This window comes from Penicillium argentinense (genome assembly GCF_028826775.1).
Source record: "Penicillium argentinense strain IBT 30761 chromosome Unknown utg000009l_segment0_segment0, whole genome shotgun sequence".
NCBI classification, from domain to species: domain Eukaryota; kingdom Fungi; phylum Ascomycota; class Eurotiomycetes; order Eurotiales; family Aspergillaceae; genus Penicillium; species Penicillium argentinense.
The window spans coordinates 4,388,444-4,413,595 of NW_026622668.1; the positions used below are offsets into that span (position 1 = coordinate 4,388,444).

At 52.7% G+C, this 25,152-nt stretch overlaps 8 protein-coding genes across 8 annotated transcripts; 2 read left to right on the forward strand and 6 right to left on the reverse strand.

The window, feature by feature from the left end:
* Positions 1 to 661: 661 nt before the first annotated feature.
* catA (catalase catA) lies at positions 662 to 2,970 on the reverse strand (the record flags this gene model as incomplete). The annotated part of the gene is made up of 3 exons (XM_056621705.1): positions 662 to 2,209; positions 2,267 to 2,692; positions 2,743 to 2,970. 3 exons carry the CDS (start codon positions 2,968 to 2,970, stop codon positions 662 to 664), a joined length of 2,202 nt encoding a protein of 733 aa, XP_056472511.1.
* A 1,068-nt stretch (positions 2,971 to 4,038) lies between these two features.
* On the reverse strand, positions 4,039 to 5,836 carry N7532_009215 (AFG1/ZapE family ATPase; the record flags this gene model as incomplete). Its single annotated transcript, XM_056621706.1, has 3 exons — positions 4,039 to 4,903; positions 4,956 to 5,409; positions 5,494 to 5,836. 3 exons carry the CDS (start codon positions 5,834 to 5,836, stop codon positions 4,039 to 4,041), a joined length of 1,662 nt encoding a protein of 553 aa, XP_056472512.1.
* A 2,880-nt stretch (positions 5,837 to 8,716) lies between these two features.
* N7532_009216 (uncharacterized protein) lies at positions 8,717 to 10,338 on the reverse strand (the record flags this gene model as incomplete). The annotated part of the gene is made up of 3 exons (XM_056621707.1): positions 8,717 to 9,214; positions 9,278 to 10,085; positions 10,139 to 10,338. The coding sequence occupies 3 exons, from the start codon at positions 10,336 to 10,338 to the stop codon at positions 8,717 to 8,719; spliced, it is 1,506 nt and encodes a 501-aa protein (XP_056472513.1).
* Positions 10,339 to 11,265: 927 nt separating this feature from the next.
* Positions 11,266 to 11,937, reverse strand: N7532_009217 (zinc finger MYND domain-containing protein; the record flags this gene model as incomplete). Its single annotated transcript, XM_056621708.1, has 1 exon — positions 11,266 to 11,937. One exon carries the CDS (start codon positions 11,935 to 11,937, stop codon positions 11,266 to 11,268), a length of 672 nt encoding a protein of 223 aa, XP_056472514.1.
* A 1,590-nt stretch (positions 11,938 to 13,527) lies between these two features.
* Positions 13,528 to 15,575, reverse strand: N7532_009218 (phosphatidylinositol-3-phosphate-binding protein BEM1; the record flags this gene model as incomplete). The annotated part of the gene is made up of 4 exons (XM_056621709.1): positions 13,528 to 14,448; positions 14,505 to 15,242; positions 15,406 to 15,507; positions 15,558 to 15,575. 4 exons carry the CDS (start codon positions 15,573 to 15,575, stop codon positions 13,528 to 13,530), a joined length of 1,779 nt encoding a protein of 592 aa, XP_056472515.1.
* A 2,062-nt stretch (positions 15,576 to 17,637) lies between these two features.
* N7532_009219 (uncharacterized protein) lies at positions 17,638 to 19,377 on the reverse strand (the record flags this gene model as incomplete). Its single annotated transcript, XM_056621710.1, has 4 exons — positions 17,638 to 17,851; positions 17,903 to 18,378; positions 18,426 to 19,171; positions 19,299 to 19,377. The coding sequence occupies 4 exons, from the start codon at positions 19,375 to 19,377 to the stop codon at positions 17,638 to 17,640; spliced, it is 1,515 nt and encodes a 504-aa protein (XP_056472516.1).
* Positions 19,378 to 19,734: 357 nt separating this feature from the next.
* On the forward strand, positions 19,735 to 21,714 carry N7532_009220 (ESCRT-II subunit protein VPS36; the record flags this gene model as incomplete). Its single annotated transcript, XM_056621711.1, has 3 exons — positions 19,735 to 19,835; positions 19,900 to 20,035; positions 20,113 to 21,714. 3 exons carry the CDS (start codon positions 19,735 to 19,737, stop codon positions 21,712 to 21,714), a joined length of 1,839 nt encoding a protein of 612 aa, XP_056472517.1.
* Positions 21,715 to 22,550: 836 nt separating this feature from the next.
* N7532_009221 (uncharacterized protein) lies at positions 22,551 to 24,729 on the forward strand (the record flags this gene model as incomplete). Its single annotated transcript, XM_056621712.1, has 2 exons — positions 22,551 to 24,368; positions 24,424 to 24,729. The coding sequence occupies 2 exons, from the start codon at positions 22,551 to 22,553 to the stop codon at positions 24,727 to 24,729; spliced, it is 2,124 nt and encodes a 707-aa protein (XP_056472518.1).
* Between the last annotated feature and the right edge of the window lie 423 nt (positions 24,730 to 25,152).

Below are 25,152 nucleotides of genomic sequence, written 5' to 3' on the forward strand. Positions count from 1 at the left end.
GGAATAATTCAAAGGCTGGAAAGCTCGGCGCGATGATCGTGTAACTAGGTATGAGCGACACGATGAGGTCCGGCCACTGGTATGTTGCAAACGGCATGCGTGAGGCCTTCCGGGTCCTAACCAAACTTTATAGGGGTGAGCTTTTTCTTTCTTTGATAAGTACTTCAAGTACTTCATATTGACACAAAGCATTGCGTTGTTGCGACTGAGTGTTTTTGCATGGACAGCCTACACAGATTGTTGAAGAGTCTCTCATTGAGACCGCAATCACAGGCTGCAACCTTGTTGGAAAGCGACCAAACCGGGGATTTCTAGGGATAGGAATTTATTTTCCCCAGCCCTACTGGTGCACGACATTAGATTTGGGCGCGCCGATCCACCTGAAGAATGTGTGCCACACGTCGGTACTCAGAGCACGACCTCAGGCACCAAGGTTCGCTGCAGCAGAATGCAAGATTCCGCGCGTATGAGCAGAATTACAGCAAGTGAAGTGTGCAAATTAAACTTACGTATGGTTTTCGTATATCGTAGCTAACACTTGCTATAAGTCATTATATCCAATTTGGAAACGCCCGGGCGTGTCAGCTCAAAATTCCTCGCAAAGTTAAAACGCGCTCCACCAACACCAAAACCCTTCCAAAAGGTTTAGAATTTACAAAGATCAAGCAGCAACCTGATCAGAGAGACCATCCAGCTCCCGATCCCAAATCCGGTGCTGCGAAACATACCAAACAAACCGCTCAGCAAATCCCTTCGACTGCGGCCCAACGTTCGACACCTTCAGCGCGACATCCCCATGACCGGTCAAAACACCATAGGAATCGACAAGAGGATCACCCTTTCCAGCAGCTTGAACTTCATCAAGTCCGATCTGGCGCTTAATAAACGGCACCGCCTCATTCAGACCAGCGATCGGCTTCAAATGCGCAAAAGATTCTGTAATCCAGAACTTGGCAACGCCATTCTTCTCCAGCACCGCGATATGACTTCCACCAGGAACGAAGACCGCGTCGAAGAGCGTCGACCGCATGCCCGAGAAAAAATTGTCCGGAATCACCTTCTGGCCTTGGTCAGCGACGACGCCTTGGCGCTGGGCGCCGATCGTGAAGACGAATGCGTTCTGCGCTTCTAGGACCTCTTTCATGCTGATGTAGGCGTTGTAGTCGAAGCCGTCGGCGATAAGGATGGAAATTCGGCGGGTTGCGATTGTCGGTTTCGAAGGGAGGTACTCCAATTGGCTCAAACCCTTGGCTTTGGTTCCCTTGTTTTCGCGGAGGGGTTTTGAGGGCGTTTTGCCGCCGACGTTCTTTGCGACTGTCTTTGCCAGGTCGAGGCTGATGGCTGCGATGCGCTCGCTCATGCGTTTGTAGACGATTTGGTCATCGCAGTGGTCCAATTCGAAGGAGAAGGCCTTTGCCAGGTGCAACTTCTCGATCTGTGAGAGGGAATTGTAGAAGACTTGGGCCTGGTTATAGTGCTCCTTGAACTTCTCTGACAGCGCCCGCTGCTTCGATCCCTGCACCTTGGCCGGGTATGAGGTAAAGCCGCCCTGAGCAGGCGTGGCAGGAGGATTCGCCTCATAGCGGTTCGGCCAATAGTTGACAGTGCCCTTGGTGATGCGGTGTCGCAGGGCACCGTCGCGGTTGACCATACTCATATACGGACAAACAGGACGGTTAACCGGCAACTCCTCCCAGTTCGCACCAAGTCGCGAGATCTGCGTATCGAAGTACGAGAAGTTCCGGCCCTGCAGCAGGGGGTCGTCGGAGAAGTCGATTCCAGGCACGATGTGCGAAGTGCAGAAGGCCGCTTGCTCGGTTTGGGGGAAGAACTCGTCCACGTTCCGGTTCAGCTCCAGCTGTCCGATGTACCGGATTGGAACGAGCTCCTCGGGCCAGACCTTTGTCGCGTCCAGCGGGTCGAACTCGAAGTCGTCAAGCTTTTCTTCAGGGATGAGCTGTATGCCGAATTTCCAGCGCGGGAATTGGCCGGCGTCGATGGCGAACATGAGGTCCTTGCGGTGGAAGTCGGGGTCCTGGCCGCAGATTTTCAGAGCTTCGTCCCAGACGAGCGAGTGGACGCCTAGTTCGGGAGTGAAGTGAAATTTGACGAAGTGGCGCTTGCCCTCCTTGTTGATGAGAGAGTAGGTGTTGACGCCGAATCCTTGCATCATTCGGAATGAGCGTGGGATGGCTCGGTCAGACATTTGCTATATCAGAACTATTAGCATTCATTCATCCATTCACTCTTCAAGAAGTAAACTCACCCAGTAATTCATATGCGTCGTCTCAGAATGCATATACACAAAGTCCCAAAAGTTATTATGCGCACTCTGGCCCTGGGGCATCTCATTATGCGGCTCGGGCTTCACAGAGTGAACCACATCAGGGAACTTGACCGCATCTTGGATAAAGAACACGGGGATATTATTTCCAACAATATCCCAGTTGCCCTCAGAAGTATACATCTTGACCGCGAACCCCCGTACATCGCGAACCGTATCCGCGCTCCCCTTGCTCCCCTGCACAGTAGAGAAACGCACGAAGAGAGGCGTCTCACGCGAGGTATCGGTCAAGACGCCGGCGGTAGTGACGTCCTCGGCGCTCTCGAAGAGCTTGAAGGTACCGAATGCACCCGTCCCGCGGGCATGCACGACTCGTTCGGGGATGCGCTCGTGGTCGAAGCGCATAATCTGGACACCGTTTAGTATGAACCTCAAGTGCTCGAGAGTGGTAGACAGACCTTCTCGCGAGCAATCTGGTCTTCCAGGAGCGCGGGCCCGGTGCTCTTGTCGTTTGCGACGCGGAGCCAGTGGTCTGGGTCGGAGATCTTGATGCCATAGTCGGTGGTCATGTGGTCTTTGTCATTGACCTCGACGGTATCCTTCTTCATATCAGCGAACTTGCCATCCGCGGCCATGGAGTTGGCCTTGGCGGTGGCAGCAGCCTCTGCAGCTGCAGTGGTTGCCATAGTGGAGTATTCTCTATTCAGCTAGGCAAGAATAGAGAGGTGTGAATTGGAGGGTGCGGAGTGTCAAACGAGGCGGGAGGCGCTGTGGAAGGCATGACTATATACTTATCGGACATCAAGAATATTGTACAGCAATGATGTAACCACCGTAACCCACATGCCAATCACAAATCCAGAGAATGAAATCAAGGCCCATTACTCACCCCGACTCTTCTCGATCGCGATTCCCACCAAACCCCGAAGCTCCTGTGGAGAAGAGCCGTCATCACCCACATCGCCAGTCTCCTATAGGATGAGCTCTACAGACAGTCGGATGGAAATTCCCGCTCTGCTCTACCATTGCTTAGAAAGATCGACCCTACAGTTCAGACTTCATTGTTTATTCAGAGTACCCTAAGGTATCGTGGTACAGTACATATCGCTGACAGCTGAAGATGATCTCCCTATGACCCAGTTTTCGGTCATCGAACCACGAACCAAACCTGAATCGAGCTCTCCCCAAAACCTGGGTCTTGCCCCGGAGACAGGTATTGCGAATAGAGAATTTCTCTTCATTCGCGGGTCGCTTCCGGACTACAGTCTTTTTTACCAGAATTACTGCAGGTCTATTTTATTTCTTCGTTCCCTCAGCTGTTGATCAAGGTTAATTCCTGCTTCGGGAAGGCTGATCATCTTCATCTGAACCACTTGAACCCCATGGGCTGCATTAGTGATGAGCGAGTCTGGGCCACCACTCGCTCACTAATTATTGTTGGGATATTCGATCGCTCTGGATCATACGCTGTCACTGCCCAATTCAGGTTATTTTCTTGCTTGCTCCATCCAGAGATGTGACGTCATCGGATACGCGATCAAAAATGGCATCCTCGGCACATTTGGAACTCGATTGCACTTTGTACATTGATACAAAGTATCCGACTGAGTAGACTCTTATTGTAGACTGGAGCGGGACGGAGGTGCTGGAAATGATATATACAGGCTATGTAGCAATTGCGGATAAGATCTATAAGACAAAAGACCTCTTGCCTCATCAACACCTAAATGACTATGTACTAGACTGCCGCCAGCCTACATGTTATCCTCACTCCAATGACTCCTCGTCTTCTTCCAAGCATCTCTCTCTTCCTTGCTCTCCTCCACAGACTGTCCAGGACTCAACAACCCGCGCTCCACCCACTCCTTACTCCCCATCTCGGAAAGTCGTGAAAGCGCCCGCGCAAACGCAAAGCGCTCCTCATCACCACTGAAAATAGAAGTATTCTTCAACGCCTGCACCGACATGCCCAGATCATCCATCAGGTTGCGCATAGCGTCCGAAAGATCCGAATGGTCGCCGCCCTTCGTGGATCCCTTAATATCCTCAGGGGAGAGAAACAAATTCGCCAGCGGGACCTCAGTGGTCAGGACCAACTTCGCCCGGCTTTCGTAGACGGCATCGATGAAGGTGATGAATCGGCGAGCCAGGTCGCGCTGGTTCAGATTCATGCCGGGTACATCGGTGACGATGAAGGCGTCGTAGTGTCGGACCAGCTCGAGGTAGTCTGCGGCTCCGGTCGCGGATCCGATGAGCTGGTTGAATGAGAATTGGGCAGCTTTACCGCTAGCGCGGGGGACGTTGATTGTTCGGCCCCAGACGATTTGCGAGTCTGCGTGGGGCGGGTCGTTGATTGGGTCGCCGAGGACGTCAAACCATCTCTGTGCGTGTTGTTCTGCGCTCTCGCCGAGCGGGTGGTGATAGACTGCTGCCGGGGGACGGGGAATTTTACGGTAATCTGTTGGCGAATTGAGGTTGATGACGTTCAGGTCTGTTTTGAGGAGGTTGATGCAGGGGATGAAGGATTCGCGCTGGATGCCATTTTTGTAGAGGTCGTCTGGGTGTCGGTTGGAGGTTGTCACCAGGACGACACCGTGGGACATGAGGGCTTCGAGGAGTCTTTTGGAATCAGCACCTTCATTCCAGCAGCTGAGGCGAAAAGAGTACTTACCGTCGCAAGATCATCGCATCAGCAACATCCGTACACTGGAACTCATCAAAGCAGAGAACGCTCGCCGTCTCCGCAATATCGGCCGCAACCATGGGCAATGCATCGAAGTCATTTCCATACTTCATCTTCACCACATGCATGCGCTTATGTACATCCTGCATGAAATTATGAAAATGGATTCGTGTCTTCGTCTTAATGTTTTCCGGGAGGGTATCAAAGAATAAGTCCATCAGCATGGTCTTTCCGCACCCGACATCGCCGTACATATACAGGCCCTTGGGCAGGTTCTCCGGGACCACAGACGTGGCGGGTTGTTTCGATTTTCCGCCAAACAACGAGCCCAGGAAGGATTGTTTGGGTTGCGGGTCGAGCGATTCGGGACTGGGGTGGACGACCTTTGGTGGAGTATAGGATTTCAGTGCTTCGAAGAGGTCTTGCAAGTTTTGGATGATTCCTATGAGACAGCGGAGTTAAATTGGCGTTACATACTTCCTCTTTCTAAGCCCGTGCAGTACCTTCAGGAAGGAATGAAACATACCTCGCTGATAAGGATCATCTCTCAACCGACCCTCCTCAACCCGAACATCATACTCCCTCAACGGCCCATCAACAGGGCCACTCGCGGCCACACCGGACTTCACACCCTCACCCCCATTCCCAGTAACAGTCGCAAGCTCCCGGCGAGTAGACCGCACCTGCACCCTCCGCACCGAAAGCGCAACCGACGAAGCTCTCACAGGAGCCGCCGTAGCAAGATCCCGCGAACCAACCGGTGTGAACGAGCGATCACCCACGCGTAACGGGGCAGCGCGCAAAGCCCGTCCGCGGGGTCGCAGCGCCGGGAAGCACTCCGCGCAGAGCTTTGCTGAAGGCCGGCTCATTTGCTCGCAATAGCCCGCGTGCGCAAGCTTGTTGTTGACTGTCGCAGGCGTAAAGTGAGACTACGGGCGTACGTGGTGGCGTAGCCGAGGTATGGAATTGGGAAGGAATTGTTTTCTTCCGCACGGAAGGATCTCGGGAGCCGATTGTTCTGTGTTTCTGCTCGTGGCGAGGATGGGGTTGTCACAGCTAAGACCCGTCAAATGCAAGGCTGAAAGCAAGATACAATGCACAAGACGCTGGAACGAATCGCACTCGTCTCGGCGGTCGGCAAGTGTCCCTTGGGCGAAAAAGCGACGGGCCGATGACCGAGTCACGTGGATCGGTCTCGGTGTTTGGTCGGGTGTCCGGCATTCACTTGTGGACGCCGAACACATCAATCGCTTTTTCCTTTGTGTAGGCAAATTCTATATCGAATAGATATCAAGTGCCCGGGTGGTCTAGTGGTATGATTCGCGCTTAGGGTTCAACTCTGAGCAAGATTGCGCGAGGTCCCCGGTTCGATCCCGGGCTCGGGCCCTTCTTTTTTGGGGGGGGTTTTGCCTATTTTTCTCTATTTCTTTTTCTACTCGTGGTTTCTCTATCTTCCAACAATATCCAGCTGATAAATGAGGCTACGACTCTTTTCTTTACACCCAAGTATCGTGTTTACTTTCCACTGATCCATAGTGCTGCAAACGTAGCAAATGCCGACATAATGAGAGCAGTCACAAACTTCCTAGTCTCCAGTGTTGGTGAGTATAGTGTATATTAGAATATGGCCAGAAGTGTAATTACGTTAGAAGAAGTCTGGATTGTATCACTAACATTTTCCACGTTAGTACTAAGGGAGATGCCTCCCCCAGAGCATGGCATGAGGACCCTTCAGGGCTAATTACCACAGAGGATATCATCGACAATCAGATTGCGGCTCATTTCTTGCTACCAGTTATCGTACATAGTCATTCAAATAACCACCTCTTGATTTAACAAGTTGGTGGCACATCATCTCCAGGTGCACTTTCCGAACAGTAGCTACGGGATTTCCTTCTAAGTACTGTGAATCAACCCTCTCAGGGTGAACGAGAGTCAGACTCTCCGGGTCATCTTCCGGATTGCTCAATTCCAGTATTGTCTCCATCCTTCCACCTCCGTGCTTCCATAGTTCCTAGCAGTACCACCGTGGTGTGCTTTCAGGCATTGCAACTTGACTTGATCCCTCTCATGGTGCACCAGAGTCAAATTGTTCGGATCGACTTCCTGGCTCGTGATTTACAGTGTCGTCCCATTCAAAGCTTCCAGCTCCGCGCTTCCATCGTAGGATTGAATAAGTGGAGCTCGGCCCCCGTCTCCAGCACCAATTTCTGGAATCATTCCTTCGTAGAAGACGGAGGGGGGGATATGGAAGAGGGAACGTATGAGCAATATTTAAGAGGAGAGGCAAAGACGTGGAGGCATGGAGGAGAGACGGAGAGGGGAGAGACATAACACAGAAGAGGTGGATGAAGAAGGGAGATGGAGGAGAAAGATGAAAGAGAGACTTAACATCAAATCTGTTACTGAATCCGATGAAATGAGATAGCTTGTTGAAAGATTGCTAGTAGATCGTTAGATTGTGGCTTCCTGGCGCAGAGAGACTTATCTAGAATTTTCTATTTACCAACTAACAAATAATTAGCAAATGGGCGATAAATATCTTCTACAATAGGTCTTCACTTAGTTCTCACCCAGGCCTCACTAACTCCCAAACAAACTCCCATTGAATCAAGGTCCACGTCAGCTTCATAGAGGGCCCCTCTTCTCCTAACTGGACAGCCAGGTGCACCCGCTCCTGGCTGTGCTATTGAGGTGTTCTTTCAGGTACTGCTTCTAGGCACTACGAGTCAATGAGAGCCTTTCCACAGTGTACGAGGTTCAGGCTGTCTGGATTGTCGTTCGGGTTGGTCAACTCCAAGGTTATCTTGTTGAACTGCTCCACTTCCGTGTTGCTACCGAAAGCAGTGAAATATGAGAGCCCGAGCCCTATGTACAAGGTCAATTTCTCGAATCTGTCCTCCGGAGAAAGACGGAGTACCGGAGAGGTATGGAGGAGGGTGAGGATGAAAGAGGGATATGTAAGAAAAAAACACGGAGGATAGATATAGAGGATAGATATAGAGGAGGAAAATGGAGGAGGGAGGGAGATGAAAAAGCTTATTATAAAATCCATTTCTGAACCTTACGGAATGAGATGTGATAGCTTGTCGATGGATCGTAAGCACCTGCAGCTTGTTAGATTGTTGATTCTAAGAACAAAGGGAGCCATGAAGAAGTTTGGCTTTACCAACCAACAAGTGACTTGCTTCGCCAACAACGTGCATGACATATTCTTATCCCGCCATAGAATCTCCTTAAAACTACTTTTGACACAAGGGAGTAGCAGTATTGCTAATTGTGCGCCTCCGGGCAGTCTCTGAAGAATCTGGAGCTCTTGGTCGTACTAGCAGCAATATAGTTGCTGCTGCGCTTCAAGGTCCTAAAGCTATAGTTTGCTGTCGGCCGTATCTTAAGTGGCTGTAACATCAGCTGCACCACTGTTGGTGTGTGCTAAAAGGGAAGTTTAAGAACAGTTGGAGGAGAAAGATGGGAGGAGCGGTATAGATGTAAGAGGAAGCTAACACCTAGCTGAGCTAATGGCTAGCAGACTGGATTGTAGACGAAACGTTTTCCACATCAGTTATGAGAGATATTCTTTACCCCTACCCCCGAAGCAGGGGATGAGGCCCCTCCAGGACTGGATAACAGAAAATTTGATCGACACTAGATAGTGATTTGTTGCTTGCCACCAGATATCGTACATAATCATCGAAATAACCTCCTTTGGGTTCACCGACGCAGTCATACCTCTTCCATCCTCTCCACCATCACTCAACCGGTGGCACGTCATTCTCATGCAGGGCTCCATCCTCCCCTACCTGAATGGCCAGACGCACCCTCTTGGCAGTTCCATCGGGGTGATCTTTGAGGTACTGAGCCTCGACCAGTTCCCTCTCGGGGTGCACGAGAGACAAGTCATCGATATCGTCATGCGGATTGGTGAGCTCTAGCGTCATCTTGTTGAATTCCTCTACTTTCTTATTTTCAATGAAAGCAGTCGACGAAGCGAGCCCAGGCCCTGTGTACAGGGTCAATTTCTCAAACCGATCCTTTGGCGCACCTGGTTCCTTCGATTGTCTGTGTCTGAACTCAGAAGCGTCCTTTCGGAGCTTGAAGAACTTGGCCCCGATCTCCCGCGCAGACTCATAATTGAGCTTTGGTTCCAGCGGCTGGCCATGGTCTCTGACGCTTCCGATGCGGACGTGAAGGGTCAGGTTTCGGAGGTTTTGGAAGCTTATGGCGAGGGCTCTGAGGGCATCGTAATTCTATTGAAGATAGGGGTTAGCTTTTCGGTTATGAAAAGCGGGCACGAAATTTGGATAACTTACCCATTGGTTCCCATCGTCACCCACGCGTTCAAAGTAGATCTCGAGCGTTTCCAGCTGCGGACAATTCCGATCCAGATGGAATAGTTCGGAAGAACTCAATGGGTCATATGATTCCTGAGAATCCCAGTTTTCTGAGAGGCGGACAACGAGATGGCGAAGCTTTTTATGGGCGGCGACTGTCTCGACTGTGCAATCGTAATTGGTAATCTCGAGGGTTTGGAGACTGTCAATGGAAAGAAGGAACCTTTTCAGCCTATCTTCGGCCACTTCTTCTTCTTGGCCAGCCCAGACCGAGATTTTGAATTTCTCCAGCGAAGAGAGTTGAGAGGTCACACCACTGAGTTGTCCCAGGAAATCTTCCACGTAGTGTGGCTGTGGTCCAATTTCCAAGGACGTCAGGGAAGACCACGGGAATTGAGTTCGCCAGTTTGACCATTCATCTGGATGAATAGAGTGGCCGTTCAGCGCGAGATGCTGAAGAGGTGGAAATATTTCTTGGCCAGTCAATTCGATTCTGGTCAGCTGCTGCGGAGGAGGAGCAGGGCCCATCATTGTGAGCGAGCAGGACTTGAGGTTAGGACAGGAAAAGAAAAGATCCCTGAAGGCTTGCATGTAAGGGTGCACACCCCCCGGGACGTCATGGCGGAGTTCGCGGAACAGCGTGACTTTTATGGTCGTGACACAATGAAGGGTTTCAGAGGGGGTGGGTTCCCATCCTTGAACGGCCAAGAGATGCAGCTCTGGTTTGTTCGGATGAAGGCGCATGCTGTGCATGTACTGACTGTTAAACGAGAGCGGATGCATGAGGCTAATACACGCATCAGTACAGTAACACCCGGGCAAAAGTTTGAGCGAGCTTACCGGACAAGCCTCAGGTTTGGGAGACTTTGCACCAGATACGACAGGTAATCGTGGTCCTCGAAGTCATCGCGGACCCCATCCGAGTAAACGGCTGCGATTTGAGGGACAATGAGCTCGCGCACGAACGAGCGCAACCACATATTCCGGTCGGATCGTAGACGACAAAGCAAGCCGAACGGCTCCTTCATCAGCTCATCCATACGGTTCGGCAAAGTGACGGATCGGTAGAGCAGTGGGGTTGCGCATGCCCTGAACCCCCAACAGACAAGGCACAGACCAGCCAAAAAGGATGGGCTTTCATCGCCCAGCTTTGTTCCGAGTCAACCAGTTTGTAAAGCTAGATGTGGGATGTGAACAAATCGCTTACCAGTTTCAGGATCATGTACAATACATCTAGGCTTAGATTTTCCATCGGGCTCGCCGATGTCATGCGTAGTCTCTTCGGTGGTGGAGGGGAAGCCATCGCGGCGACACGCGGGAGGCGTGCGAGGCGCTGGCTGGGACTGCGCCCGAGGAACTGTCTTGGATAAGATCGATCGTATGAGATGAAGCAAAGTTCAATATGAAATGGTCGGGAATGATGTGGTGCGGATGAAAGTGAAGGGTGCTGGGAATGTGAGGGTGTTGCAGAGTCGAAGTGCGGCCCGCGTGTGCGTCGATGCCTTATACCAAGCCCACGATACTTAAAGACAGGGTCGGCGAAGTCTACCCAACCATTCACTTTCTAATAATACTGATAGAACAATTCACTGTTAATGACATCAAGTGCAATTTTTATTTCACTAAATTCGATCCAAACATTCAATCGTCGATTCAAATCCCAACTCGTCGAACTAATGCCATGAACACCCCATCATATAAATCAAAACAAAACCACCGCATCCCCGTACCACATATCCCCCAACCAACTCAGCCGTAACGCATGTCCTCCAGCCAGCTCAAAGGTCCCCTAACCCGAGGGCGCAACACAATCAGGCTTATGCATCTTCCAATCTTTCCGCTAACGCTCCTTGGAACAACACTAAGTATACCGACACCGCGAACAACCCAACAACCGCTCATCCAACAACGATCCTAACCAACCCAGCCATACCATACATCCAGCAACCCACCCAACCTAGCATCCCCTACTCCGAAGAAGCAACACAATTAGGCTTATGCAACTTCCAATCCCTCCTCTGACACTCCTTCGAACAATACCACGTAACCCGACACCTCGAACACCTCAACAACTTCTTATCCAAACTCGTCGTAAACCCACAAGCAAGACAAGACCTCTCAACATTCTCACCAGACTGATCCTGCACATTTCCATCCAGAAAGAGACCAGAAAATCTCAGCAGCGAATCCTCGAAGCGCTTCCAACAAGCCTCCGCTGTCTTCAACTCCTCCTCCTGCTCAACCTCAACAAGACACAAATCCGGCGAAACCCCGATCTCCCGCAGTCGAGTCGACATGGCCCGCGCAAGGACATCGCTGGTCGTGGACCAGGTGAATGGGGCCCAGGGGGAGTTGTCGTCAGGGAAGTGGTAGATCGATCCCTGGTGGTCGAAGCGGGTGATGAATGCTTCGAGCAGTAGGGGTACGATCGCTTTTGCTTGCTCGGCTGGTGAGAGTGTGCTTATCCGCGTCCGGCCTTCGAAGTGGTCGTGCCCGTTGTATGGGTTGCAGATGAAGACGCCTTCGCCGCCGGCTAGTGGGACGGGTTTTGTGATGAAGACATAGTGGTTTGGTAAGTGAAAGGCGTCGCATTCTGGACGCCGGAGGGCGTTGAATTGGTGGACTTGGGCTGCTGACATTTTTGCTGCGATGTTCAGCTGCTAATGGTTGCCAGTTAAAATGAGGGCGGAAGGTGTCGATCCGCGAGTTTGCGGGGTAAGATGCGAGCTCACTTATTAGAGTGATGGCTTGATGATTTTGTAACAGTATTGTTGATTCGTTTCTGTAAGTGGCAGAGATGCAATTCGTTGTTTAAGTACACAAAAAAGATGGAATCGTACCCTAAGGTAGCGAGCACCGTACAGCTTCACCAATCAGTACTCGTAGATGTCGGATTTAACCAATCAGCGACCAAGTTCTACTCGTTGGCATATGTCACCGCCTGCGAGTGAGCGTTTCTGCCACCGCCTTTCTCCTGGATTTGATAGTATTAAATCATGTGACCGTATGACTCGAGTTCTCACCAATCAGACGGAATACGTCAACCCCAACTGGAATTCCTCCGCTGCTCCACACCAGGAAAATAATTTGGAAAAAAAAAAGAGAAGCACCCAAGATGGAAAAAAAGAAGGGCCCGAGCCCGGGATCGAACCGGGGACCTCGCGCAATCTTGCTCAGAGTTGAACCCTAAGCGCGAATCATACCACTAGACCACCCGGGCACTTGATATATGCTTGCTCAAACTTTGCCTTTATACGGGTGGTGAGGGTGCCTTGTTTCGGAAACGGAAATCGATGAGCTTTTACAGCGGAGATAGCCAGCACCACTTCAGTGATACAAATTCTTCGGGCTATAGGATTAAGATTATCGCTTTCAATTTAGATTCATGTCTACAAGTAGTAATTGAGTAATTTTCACCTCGCTTGATGCATTGTGGAGCATTTTTGCTTTCCCAGGGAAATATGGCTTGACAGATATATATTGACCGACTGAATTCCTCATGGTACCCTAACCATTCTCCCGTACCACATTTGACATGATCGAGTCGACGACGCCAATATTTAATTAAACAACACGATAAATCACCATGGCACCTTCATTAGGAACTACACAAGTGTACTATTAAGACATATATAATCACATTACATATCACAAGTAACCTTCAACACGTTGGAAATAAGGAAACCTTAATATGCACAAGCAAAATATGTACATGTCAGACAGACGGGGTATGAAACCCAAACACAAATATTTGATAAGCAACGAGAAGTGGAAACGAAAAGAAAGTCCATCGAGAACCAAATCCCGTGAGATGCGAGCAAACGTAAGCGTAGGGTAGCAAATAATTGAGAAAGATAGGAAAGAAGATCAGCATTAGCAAGTAGCATTTCGCAGTCAACACATAGGTAAGAAAAAGCCATGCCATACACCTCGCATCATATTCGTTGCACCGCCTATCCGTTAAACCAACTGGAAGCAGAGCGCTGAAGGGCGATGGAACTCGAAACGTGAATCATTTAGCTAAAAAAAGGGAGGAATGCCGTAACGCCGATGCACCATGCCCATTGCGAGAAAGGAAATAGGTGGGAGAAGCGGTAGTCGAGAAAGGCGGTATGCCAACCACAACACAAACAAGACCAAGACAAGCTACACCCCAACCGGAAATAAAGTATGAAATCGAAGTCTATCTCAGCAACCTAACAAGAGCCGGAAACATGGGAGAGACAGGCTCAGGGGATGCTGACGAAAAGAGTCAACTTGGTATTGCGCTGCATGGCATTTTCCAAATCAGAGTCCGAGATCAAGTCGACGTAAGTCCCGGAGCTTTCGTCGCGGTACTGCACGATGATATCCTCCTGGATCTTCAGTCGATCGGAAAGTTTGTCTTTCAGATGCTGCATGCTGACGCCCGAAGGGATGCGAATCGCTATCAAATCATCCTGGAAGAAAACCTTCACCTTCATCGCGCTCGAGTTCGATGTACCAGAAGCCTGCGTCAACGAGGACGGCTGGCGGTTCATGGCTGGTGGGGCCCCGTTCGAGAACGAGGCCGGCGCACGCTGCTGCGAGACGCGGTCTTGCGAAGCATTCATGGGGACCTGTGACGACTGTCGCGAGACGCTGCGGCTAGGATCCATCCCCGAGGACGAATGGTGCGAGTCGCCGGAGTAGCGGACCTCTTCGCCGAAGGCGCTGGGGTCAATTTCGAAGTCGCCTTGGCGGGGCGCGAAGAGTTGTCGGACGAGTTGGCAGCGGGCGATGTGCGGGGGCATGGAGAGGAGTTTTTTGATGTATTCGTCGAGGTTTTGGCGGCGGCCATTCGAGATGGCGTCTGTGACGTGGGTGACAGGGCCGGGCATGAAGGGCAGTGTGCGTGGACGGCCGCGGTTGCCGGCTTCGTCCTCGAATTGCGTCAGGAGGGCGATTTGGAAATCGTAGAAATCGTGGTAGTAGCGTGAGAGTTCCCAGCATCGGCCGTCTTCCATCTTGGCTTCGATGATGTACCAATATTTGTCGTTGTCGAAGCAGTAGCGGGGGATCGAGGCAGCTACGGGTGCGAGGAGGGGTGGTTGGTATCCTTGCTGCGAGCCCTGCGACATAGGCGCCTGCGACGCGAGAGTTCCTTTGCTTGCGTTGCGCTGATGGTATCCCTACAATAAAATTAGCGCGATCACAACGAAAGCATTGTATATAAGGGGACACCCACGTAAGGACTGCCATTTTGGCTCATGTGGCTCTGCTGGCTCATGGACATCTTGTCCATGCCCGAGGTGACGGCCGCCACGCCGCCGCCCGCGGGGCCACTTGGCTCGATCTTGCCGAGGGTGATGCTGCTGTTCTTGTATTCGGCAGTCATCTTCTTCCACTCCTCGACCTTGGGGACACCGGCGCGTCGCACGGCCTCGAGCGGATCGGTGACGGCCTGCCCGGACTGCATGTCGCGCAGCTCGATGAACGAGACGGGAATCAGACCCGGCCCACCGAGACGACCGATGGGCTTCGCGACAAACCACTCCGGGTTGGACTGAGCAATGACAATGATCGCCTCGCCGGCGCGGGCATCGAGTTCGTCGGGGCGCTCAGCCTGGAAATCATACTGGACAATACCATAAACCATGGCGCCCTGGCCCTTGCCGAGGGCAGACATCCTGAAGCCGGCGAACTTGTTGGGAGGGGCGGAATTGGGGGAGTCAGAGAAGCCCGAGTCGTGGTGTTCCTTTTTGTGCAGATCGACGGAGCCCCCGCTGTCGCGTTCGTTCTTGCCGATAACCTCGAAGAAGGAGACGGGGACTAGGCCGCGGGCGTCAGGGATGAGCGGATTGCAGGCCTCGTACCAGTCGGAGTCGTCCTCGCGGCTGATCACGTGGAAGAAATCGCCCTTGCTGAAGGCCAATTCCTGCGAGGTGCCGGGTTCGGGCGCGTAGTCGTAGAGGGCTTTGATCACCTGGCGGGGAGAAAGGAGATGCGGTCAGCGCACCGCAAGTTGTGGGATGGAGATGTGGGACATCGGGAGGGGTGCAACCGAGGGGCAGAATCGTCGCCAGCACGAGCGCGACGGCGACGGCGCCCCCGCGTGCGATAGATCAGAACAAGGGAGGGGCACACACCTTTTTTGGCGGGAGAATGGCAATGGCCGACTTGGGGGTTATGGAGATGTGGTGCGGGTGGTGCTTGGGCTCTTTCTCCCCCTTCAAGGACCGCCGGATGGCCTGGATGCGGTTTAGTTTCAGTCGCGATCTCGCGGGAACGGGGGACATACCTTCATCGCGACCGACATTCGGAAAGCGAAGGGAGTAGTGAGGACGGGGAGGAAAGGAGGGAAACTGGACTGCTGGTATATTCGTCCTCGGGCCAGTGCAGTTCCCCTGTGGATGGTACGCAGTACTGCTGGTACGGTACTGTCCCACGGTGGTGCACTCAGTACGTCAGTACACGATGGTATCGCTTGTACCACAGTTATCTACTCTAAGGTACTTCACTCTCCGGTATTCATGTACAAGGTGTCCAGACAGACCATCTCCTTAGCCTTGCCACTCTCCTGTCCCTCGTGCTGTCTATCGCGCTGGTACGGTAATACCAGTACACTGCGCCCCGTTGGGCACTCGTCAGCTCGGCGGCTAACAGACTCAATCCCACCCTGCCACTCTTTCTACTACAAGTCTTCCTAGTATTCCCTACGGCACATACTGCCTTATTGTGTGTGTGGTACGCGCTTAGTTCACGAAGATTCGCCATCACCACCCTGTGAAAGAAAAGGATGACGCAACCGTGGATAGCCCACGCATGGACCATGGATGCCTCTGCGATGTGCGGACGATCTTTGATCTTTGCGAAACGAACAAAGAGCACGAGTACTCTAGGCCTTGCCATACTGTATATTAGGGTACGGTTTGTAGCCCTACTGAAATGAATTAATTTACCGATCGATTGGCGACTGGGCTGGTACCTGCAGGGTCATCGCCACCACTAACCATATAATGAGAGTATTCTTGACCACAACCTCGGTCAATGCACAGTACCACAAAGCATCCCCACAGTCCAACCATTCTTAAATCTACACGCTGAAGAAAGTGTCAGCGGCGCCGATCCCATGATGTCAACAAGCCCACGTTGACTCGATACATCAGTTCCCTACTATCTGCCCTATCAATCCTGAAGTATACACATCATTTCATCTACTCAAAACATACCATACATTCTAATAAGATACATGCACACTACAGATCAAGATCTCTACAATTCCCCACACTATCGCATCCGACTAACCACAAAGCATCTACCCCACCACTACCATAACATAGTAAGTACCGTGGCGGTCGTATAAGCGAGACCCGACTCATCACAACTTTGAGTGGAAAGAAAACGGCCCTGACCCAACTACCAGCACAATGGAATGAGCGAACCAAGGCACACGCATTCTCGAAGACCGAGAGAAGCGGTGCGCCAGTCAGGGCGAGCGGCGGCGGGTCCATCCATGGCTGAAGCGCTGTGGGACCCACGTGGTGGAGGCTGTTTTCCGTGGGAGAGCGAGGAGTGCGATCGACAGAGGGGAAGTGTCAGGATATCCAGAAAGAGGTGTTGGGTGGTACAATACGTGGGCTGGGGGTAAATGGTAATTTGGAAACGGATGATGTATGCCGTTGGTGGCGGGTTGTGTACATAGTAGCTACGGTATATGACTGGAGATAGTGGGGTAAGTCTAGATCATGGGTTAGATTATCTTTTATGGAGTACGTACGGTGGCTTGGGGGTTAGGGTAAAATTAGACGGTCGACATCACCGCGATAGGAATATGAGGTATATCGCGGCCACGTCGAATGCGGAGTAGAAGATACAGGTATAGTCTTAATAGAGGTATACTCACAACAGTGTAACGACTGATGAAGAACAATTTGCATTCGAGGTTACGGAACAAAAGGTACCTACCCCCAGGTAGTCCGTATCTACTCGGGCGCACAGCGCCTCAAACAATCCAGCCCGGCCAGCAGCAAGATCACGCACGAGGATGGTGGCCTCGGGGGTCTCGGACCAGCACACGGAACTGGATTGTAGAATGTTTTGCGTAAGACAGAAAAAAAAGGCCATCCCACAAGAAAAGAAAGAAGAAACGATGCCCATATGCACAAACTCCAGAACGAAAACGAAAATTTTGCTCGCTGGTTAACGCCTGTCGCTGCTAAGGAGAGCCGACGAGCCCAGACTGTGGGCAGGGTGGTACTGGCGGAAGGGGTCGTGGGATTGACGAGATCCAGTGACCAGCCTAGGAGTGATTAATGGTAATAGGTTCGTCGGGTAAGATGAAAGTGAAAAGATTGAAAAACAAATGAGGGGGACTTCGGTTAGATCTGCCCCTTGATGTCGACAACGCGGAAGGCTTCGGCCTTGCCCCGCTCGATGGAATTGGCGGCCTTCTCGGTTACCAAACGGACGGAGCCGTTCTTCTCCTCGAGAGCCTCGACCGGGCAATTGCCCAGGATAAACCGGGCGGCCTGCTCGTCCGACTCGAAGCCGAGTTCCTCGGTGATGAAACGGAGTTCCAATCCGAGTTTGTACCTACAGTCCGATTAGTGAACAGCTCATGATTGACACAAGGGAGAAACTCACGCTTTGCACATAGCCGCCAGGGCAGACAAACGTTCTCGATCGACAAACATGTCCATGAGATATGCTCCCATGTTGGGAGTATCCAGATACAGCTGGAAGAAACGGTGATAGTTACCCATTGCGAGTGCGGACCGAACCTCGAGAGCATGACTGACCGCCGCATTCTTCTTGTCCTCGGCAGTGATCTCGGCAAGTGTATCATTGATGGCCGTCCAGTTCCGTGTGTAAATGAAGTAGAGAATGCGATATGCCTTGAATTCCGTCGGGTGCCCGCCCAGCTTTTGCGCGTACAGACGCCGGAGCCGGGTTTGGCACTGGTTGTACTCACCAAGGTCCCCTTTCTCCAAGGCGATGCGCGCGTGAAGCTCATACACGTTCACAGTGAAGTCATTCTCGATGTGTTGGACCACCAGATCCTGACGAAGAGACTTGAACTGGTCACAGATGTACGTGTAATTGCCTTGCTGTTTCCACTTCTTTTGAGGAGATCCAGGGTCTTTCGCAGAACAGGGAGTGGCCGGACTGTGTCCGGGTTGGGAGGAGCAGTCAAGCGGAAATAGTTCTTCTCCAGTGTCTCGCATCGGCCAATGACGGGCCCTATTGCAGGCTGAGGCTCGGCAGGAGTAGTAGGGGTGGTGGGCGTGGTCGAATTTACGGTACCCTCAAACCGTTTCTTCCGCATCTCCAAATTAGCTTTCGACTTACTGGAGTCGTCTGTGGTCATTCGTGCGCGCTTCTCTGTGGAAGGGTAAGTGGATCGATCTTCAGTACGATTGCCTTGGTTAGCTTGTCTCCACGGTGGGAGATCGGTCTTGTCGACATTGGTCGACTTGCGCTTACGCGAAGCGTCTGTAGTGGTGGAAAATTGACCCGAGGAACCCCAGTTCGAGACGTCCGGGTTTGCCAAAATCTTGTTGCGTTCATTTTGGATCATCACCTGGGGCAGAATCATCCGATCCCAGTCGATCAAGTGCATTCTGTTGTCCTCGGCCGCGGCGGTGATGACGGACCGCAATTTTTCTTGCATTTCCTTGCTGTCGACGCTGGAGACTTGGTTTTCGGGGGCGAAGCACCGCTGGACATATCTGCGGACCGCGGGAGTAAACCCGGTTCGGGATCGTGATTCGGGGGCTGCCGTGGGAGGAGGTGGTGGTGGTGGCTGGGCATATCCGTATCCGGTCGGTGCTGGCTGGGTTGCTGTGTTATGATGTTGGGTAGGGTGGGCCAGACTACGGCGGGCTTGAACCGGGATGTACGCCGGGGTCAGAGCTATGAGCGGTCAGGTCAGTAATGTTGACAGACAGAAACGAGAAGTAGGGAAAAACACATGTCACTCTGCCTGAGATAGACATCTCAGGCGTGTCCCAGAGATAAATAATCACGGAGGGTTGCTCACCAGTGTTTGGAAGGACGGGTGTAGTCATCTCCGATGGCGCAGATGCGGTCGCACGCCACGGCGGGATGCTCGAGTTCATGGCGAGTTCTCTAGATGGGAAGCGTTGGAGGTTGCAGGGAGATAAAAAGAAAAGACGGAAAGTCGAGGGAGGAGTGGAAAGTAAGAGGGCTACGATGGGTGGTGGGATGTGGAAAGTGGTTGAGAGGAGGAGAAGAGAAAGGTGAAAATCTCCCACAAGTAAAAGGCGGGTGTTGGCTGGCAAAAGAGGAGGTGGTCAGCAGGAAGGCGCGCGAGATAGATGGTGCCTGCAAAGTGCCACACACGAAGTTCGCTTACACGGCGGTACCACGGACTATCATTTCTCCGGAACCCGTTATCTTGTTATCGCGTTAGATGGCTGCTGCTGCTGGAAGCGACATGCATGCGAACCTGCTAGATGTTCTTCAAGTCTCTGGACCTGACGACGGCACTGCGGCCCTTGCTGTTACCTGACGAGGCCCTCCTCTTTGTCCAGGATGCGGTGGGGTTGTACGAGGGGTGGGTGACCAGCGCCGCTTGGCGGTGTTATGATTGACGCCATATACTGATACGGACTCGACAGGAAATACAAGATCCCCAACTACCAAAACGGCCACGCTTATTTGACCTCGCATCGAGTCTGCTATGTAGCTGCGGACGAGCCGCGCAAGTACTGCGTCGCAATCGATCTCAAGGAAATTGATCGGGCCGAGTACCAGGTGAGGGGAGCTCTCTTTGTCCCACTCCCATGATCAATGCGGGGGAACTGCGGGCTAACGTGTGGATTGCAACACAGGCCCGATTCCTAAAGTCGTCGCCTAAAATCACGATATACCCAAAACCGCAGAGTAACAAGGCCGACAAATCTCGCAGCGCAGCATCGAGTCCTGCCATCTCCCAGCAATCGACCCTCCATCCCGTCATTCGGACCCCTCTTCCGCAAGCCGGGACACCACAGCCAAACCCGTCCCCGAAGCCAGTCAATGCCACGTGGATTTGTCCGATATGCACCTTTTCAAATCCCTTGCCCTCCAACTTTGATCCGGCGACAGCAACAGCTGCCACTCACCTCCCGCCATGCCTTGCGTGTGGTATTAAGCCGCCGTTTACAACTGTGCTCAAGGCAGCAATCAATGCGGCGACCAGCCGAGAGCCACCCACACCATTGTCAGCTGCAATTTCACCTGTACCGCAAGATAATGGCAATTTACATAATGGAAGCCGACCAGGCTCGACGACAGGCGGATCAGTGTCCTGTCCTCGATGCACGTTTGTCAACCATCCGTCGCTGATCGAATGTGAGATATGTGGAGCACCTCTGTTGACTACAGGAGGTGCTTCTTCGATGCTCGGGAATGAAGCAAGCCGCTCGGACTCGCCGGCTCCGTTCTTCAGACAGACGCGGATTACCAACACCGAGGTGACTGAGAGCATCAAGCTGTCGTTCCGGGATGGTGGTGAAAAGACCTTCCATGAAAGGCTTAAGGATGCCCTTGTGCAGAGGAAATGGCTTCTTCAAAACGCACCACCTGTACCTCCACCGGCACAAGCTACCTCATCCCCTAAGCCGTCAGCCACGGCAGCCTTCGAGAGCCCTCAGCCGTCTACCCCGCGCGTATCAGCCGTGGGCATTGCGGGTCTAGAGCAACGGGGTCTGGAGGCTCGCATGAACAATCAGTTGGTCATCGGTAACGCCTTCGAGGACCTGGAGGCCTTGATGGCATCGGCCAAACAGATTGTTGCGTTGGCCGAAACCCTGGCGCGAGAGTCCGGCATGTCTACGAACGAGGGCTCGGCCGAGACCAACGCGGTCTTATCTGAATCCGCGGCAGCATTGGGCATGGTAACCACGAAGGATATGCTGAGCTCCGGGTCAGAGAATCTTTACCTTTCGGAACTGTCACGCAATCTGGCCGAGTATCTTACAGATGACCGCCAGGGAATTCTACAGCGGGAAGGAGGCATTATGAGTCTTATCGATCTCTGGGCAGTCTTTAACCGGTCTCGCAACGGAGTCGAGTTGGTCAGTCCGTCCGACTTCCAGCGAGCAGCAGAACTATGGGAGAAACTGCGACTTCCCGTCCGTCTTCGTCGATTCAAGAGTGGACTGTTAGTGGTTCAGCGATATGACTGGAGCGATGATAAGACGGTTCGACAATTGCAGGTGTGGATGGAGGAATTGCGACAAATTCCACCAGAAGAGCCGGTCCTGTGGGACTGGCAGGCATTCGGTCGAGCTGTGACGGCGCAAGCAGCGGCGCAGCGCTTCAAATGGAGTGTCGGTGTGGCTGCCGAGGAACTCGAAATGGCCGAAGACCGGGGCGTACTCTGTCGAGAGGAAGGGCTCGAAGGACTCCGGTTTTGGTCGAATTGCATCGCCGATGGTTCCTACTCGTAGTGCCGTCATCATCGTAATCCGAACAAAAAACGGGCCGGACCAGATAAGAGCAGGATCCATGGAGATTCTGGCCGGGTACATGTTGAATTGCTGGCGATGACGACGGCCGCATTCTCAGATAGACCAACTATGGAACCATGCCGCCGGACTAACGCAAAGGGGCAAACAGGGACGGAGCAACCTGGTCCAGCTGCGGTCTCCGCCGGGGTTGAGGCCCTTTCCGCAGCGCCTCGTCGCCAATCAGCATCGCCGGGCTGTCTGAAGCGGCCAAGCGCGGGAATGGGATGACGTCATACTCATGACTTGGCCAGTGCTTAAATGACTCAGCATCACTGATTGCGGGGTGGTCACCTAATTGGCCGATCCTGTGATGGGCGGGTCTCCCCCGGGCGGACGACTCTCCTCCTAAAGGCTTCCCGCCAGGAGTTACTTGAGTGCCGCAGCTGCTCTTGCCTCGTTGTCTTGTCATCTCCTTCCACTTACCACCTTTGCTACTTCATTCCTTCTCTCTAGCTCTCTTGACTACTCTTTCTGCACTGAAGTGGACCTGGTGCCCACTTCCCCGCGACCCGCTTTCTCGTGGGATTTCGAGTGGATATGATCGACGGCCTAGGACTGCTCGATCTCCACACGAACTATCCTGTTTCTCGACTATAACCCTTATTCTAAGAATAAATTGATACCGTTGACCTTTCCTCCTCCCTCAAAGCCTCCTTCCAACCTACTTGCAACCAACAATGAGCTCTGCTATGACGATACCCCGCGCGGGGGCCGGAGTTACACGCCCTGCCCTTTCACAACTAGTGGCATCTCACACCTCCCACAGTCGGAGCCTGATGGGCTGTGCCCGCAACTATCACTCTGGGCGAGACAGAAAGACCGAACGAATCTCCCGCCGCATTGATAAATATCATCGTCACCCCGAAGCCAACTGCCGCCGTAAGACCGAGTCACGCGAGGATTGGCCGGCGACTAACCACCGCATCTCCGCCTGGGGATTTGGCAGCTGGCGCCGCTCTCGCTCTAGCTTGTCAGAACTATCATCGGGAAGAGAAGATGGTTTCAGTGATGCAGAGCACGAGAAGATGGCTCGTCGAATGGCGTTTGTCAAGAAGCAGGTCCACGATGATCCCTACGGTGCACTCTTCGGACGCAGATTGGGTGCTTCTTACATGGAGCAGAACAACGCTCGCTGGCCGAGCTTCCTTTGGTCTTTTGTGGATGCAAGGCCCGCGCCAACCAAAACCCCCTCCAAAGCACACCTTCAAGACTACAATTTTAGTCGTTCTCAGTCAAGTTCACTCGGGAACCCGGATGGACTGCAATATGATCCTATCAGCGGCCGCATGGTGCCGAAGCCTCCGGCTGAATCGAATGTGCAGAGTAACAAAGCCTCTGTTGACTGTCCTCCTGGTAGCGAGGTCGAGGCGAAATTCGCTTCAGATCCGACTGAGCCCGAAGAAAACCAGTTTCGCAAGCCCTCAGCTATGGTCCACTCACAGAAAATTGAATGCTCGCCGGGGAACGCGCCCGATGCCCCCTTGAAGACTGACCCAGATACTGTGACACAAGCCAAGGCTACTGGCGTGAAGAATGAGGAGCCTGACGAAAAGCCCAATGTGAACATCTCTTGCGCGCCGGGAAGTGAGTGGGAAGCTCTCTTCGTTTCCGAATCAGCCCGAACAGAAAAGCCCCAGGCTGAGACCCACGAGGTTAAGGACACTGCTGCCAAGCACTATGGTTCGGATGCCGGTATAAATACCCGTGGAAACGTCGATTGCCCTCCTGGCAGTGAGCTCGAGGCCAAATTTTCTACTCAACTTAGTCTGGGACATCACTACGGAGCACCGGTTGAACCTTCAAACATCGAGTGTGCGCCTGGAAGCGAGGTTGAGGCCAAGATGATCGCGGATGCCGGCACCCACTTCACCCAAGAGGCCCAACCCTCTTCCGGCAACATCGACTCTGCTGCCAGTATTGACTGTGCCCCCGGTAGTGAGCTGGAGGTGTTGTTCACTGCCGACCGTGCTGCCGCGAAGACAGCTCAGCAGCCGCCCCAGCCCGCCGACTTCGGCAACAAGAAGGCTCATGTCACCATGGACTGTGCCCCTGGTAATGAACTGGAATCTTTGTTTGTGTCTGAGGCTGCCACCGCCGGTGTCTACGGCGAAACCGAGGACGTGAGCCCACTGCAAGCAAGCGACATCCGTGCCCGCTACATCACAGACGTCCAGCACGACGGCACCGAGGACCGAGTCGGCGACTTCCTCGCACAGAAGTCCAAGGCCGCAAACTCCAGTTCAGCGCCATTCCGCATTCTAGCCTACGACGCCGCCGCATCAAAGGTAGCCACTTCTGAGGCAGACTCATTCTTCGGAGCTAACGAGGTCGTTCCTCCACACGAAATCTTCTCCCGCCTGCACAACCCAGCAAAGTTCGTCCCCTACTTCGAACAGATGCAACAGGACGGCTACGACATCGCGACCGGCGGTGGCGACATCATTGTCTTCAAAAAAATCTCTCACGCCCCGTTGAACCCAATCATATCGCCCGACGTCACCGCCAGGCAAGAAGCTCTGGATGCCAACATTGCTAAGCACATCCGTCACGACTCCTACGATACCGTCCAACCCTCCCACCCTTCCACCTTCAAGGTGAGTCGGCAGTGAAAAATCTGCTCCTATCGTCGTCCTAACCAGGTCGACCTAGCCCTTTCCAGCAGAGTCAAGCTCGGAACCATACGCGCACCATTACTCGCGTGCAGAAGGATCATCGTCTTCGGGTTCGAACCCAAAGCCTTTCGCCCATCATTACTTTCGTGCGGAGGATCAACCCAAATCCAGTCCCGATTCCTCCTTCCGCAAGACCTTTCGCAGAATGGCCCTCACCGGCACCGTCGCCGGCGCATGCTGCTACGCTGCCGGTGTGGTGACGGAGTTCTTCCGTACAGGCGGGAAGGATGGATATGGAATCGACGGGTTCACTGCTTTTGAATCCGAGAGACGTCATCGTTGACGGCGCTGCGTTCCGTCCTACGATCAATTGATATGGTATTTACTTATGATTTCTATCTTGGAACCATTCGATTCTTTCGATCGCGAGCCGGTCACTTGTTTGCCTTGCCCTTTGTTAAGTTTGGGGGAGCAATTGAGCAGTGCTCATCTCTTGCTTGATAATACCCCTTATTCCTTTGTCTACTTGCATTATTAGGTATGCATTAGGACTAGATAAGAATGGAGACTATGCCTTATACATTCAATTCTCATTTTGCGAAGTCCTTAGGCCTCATGATACTTCGCTCCGAAGATAGGAGCGCTATCATCTATACCTCACATGCCCCTACTGCACCGGGAGAACACTGGGGCGTATGATGAGATAGTCCGCCTCTAGGAGACTACCTTCTCTCCACCAGAGGACACTTCCACCTCCTCTCACTTT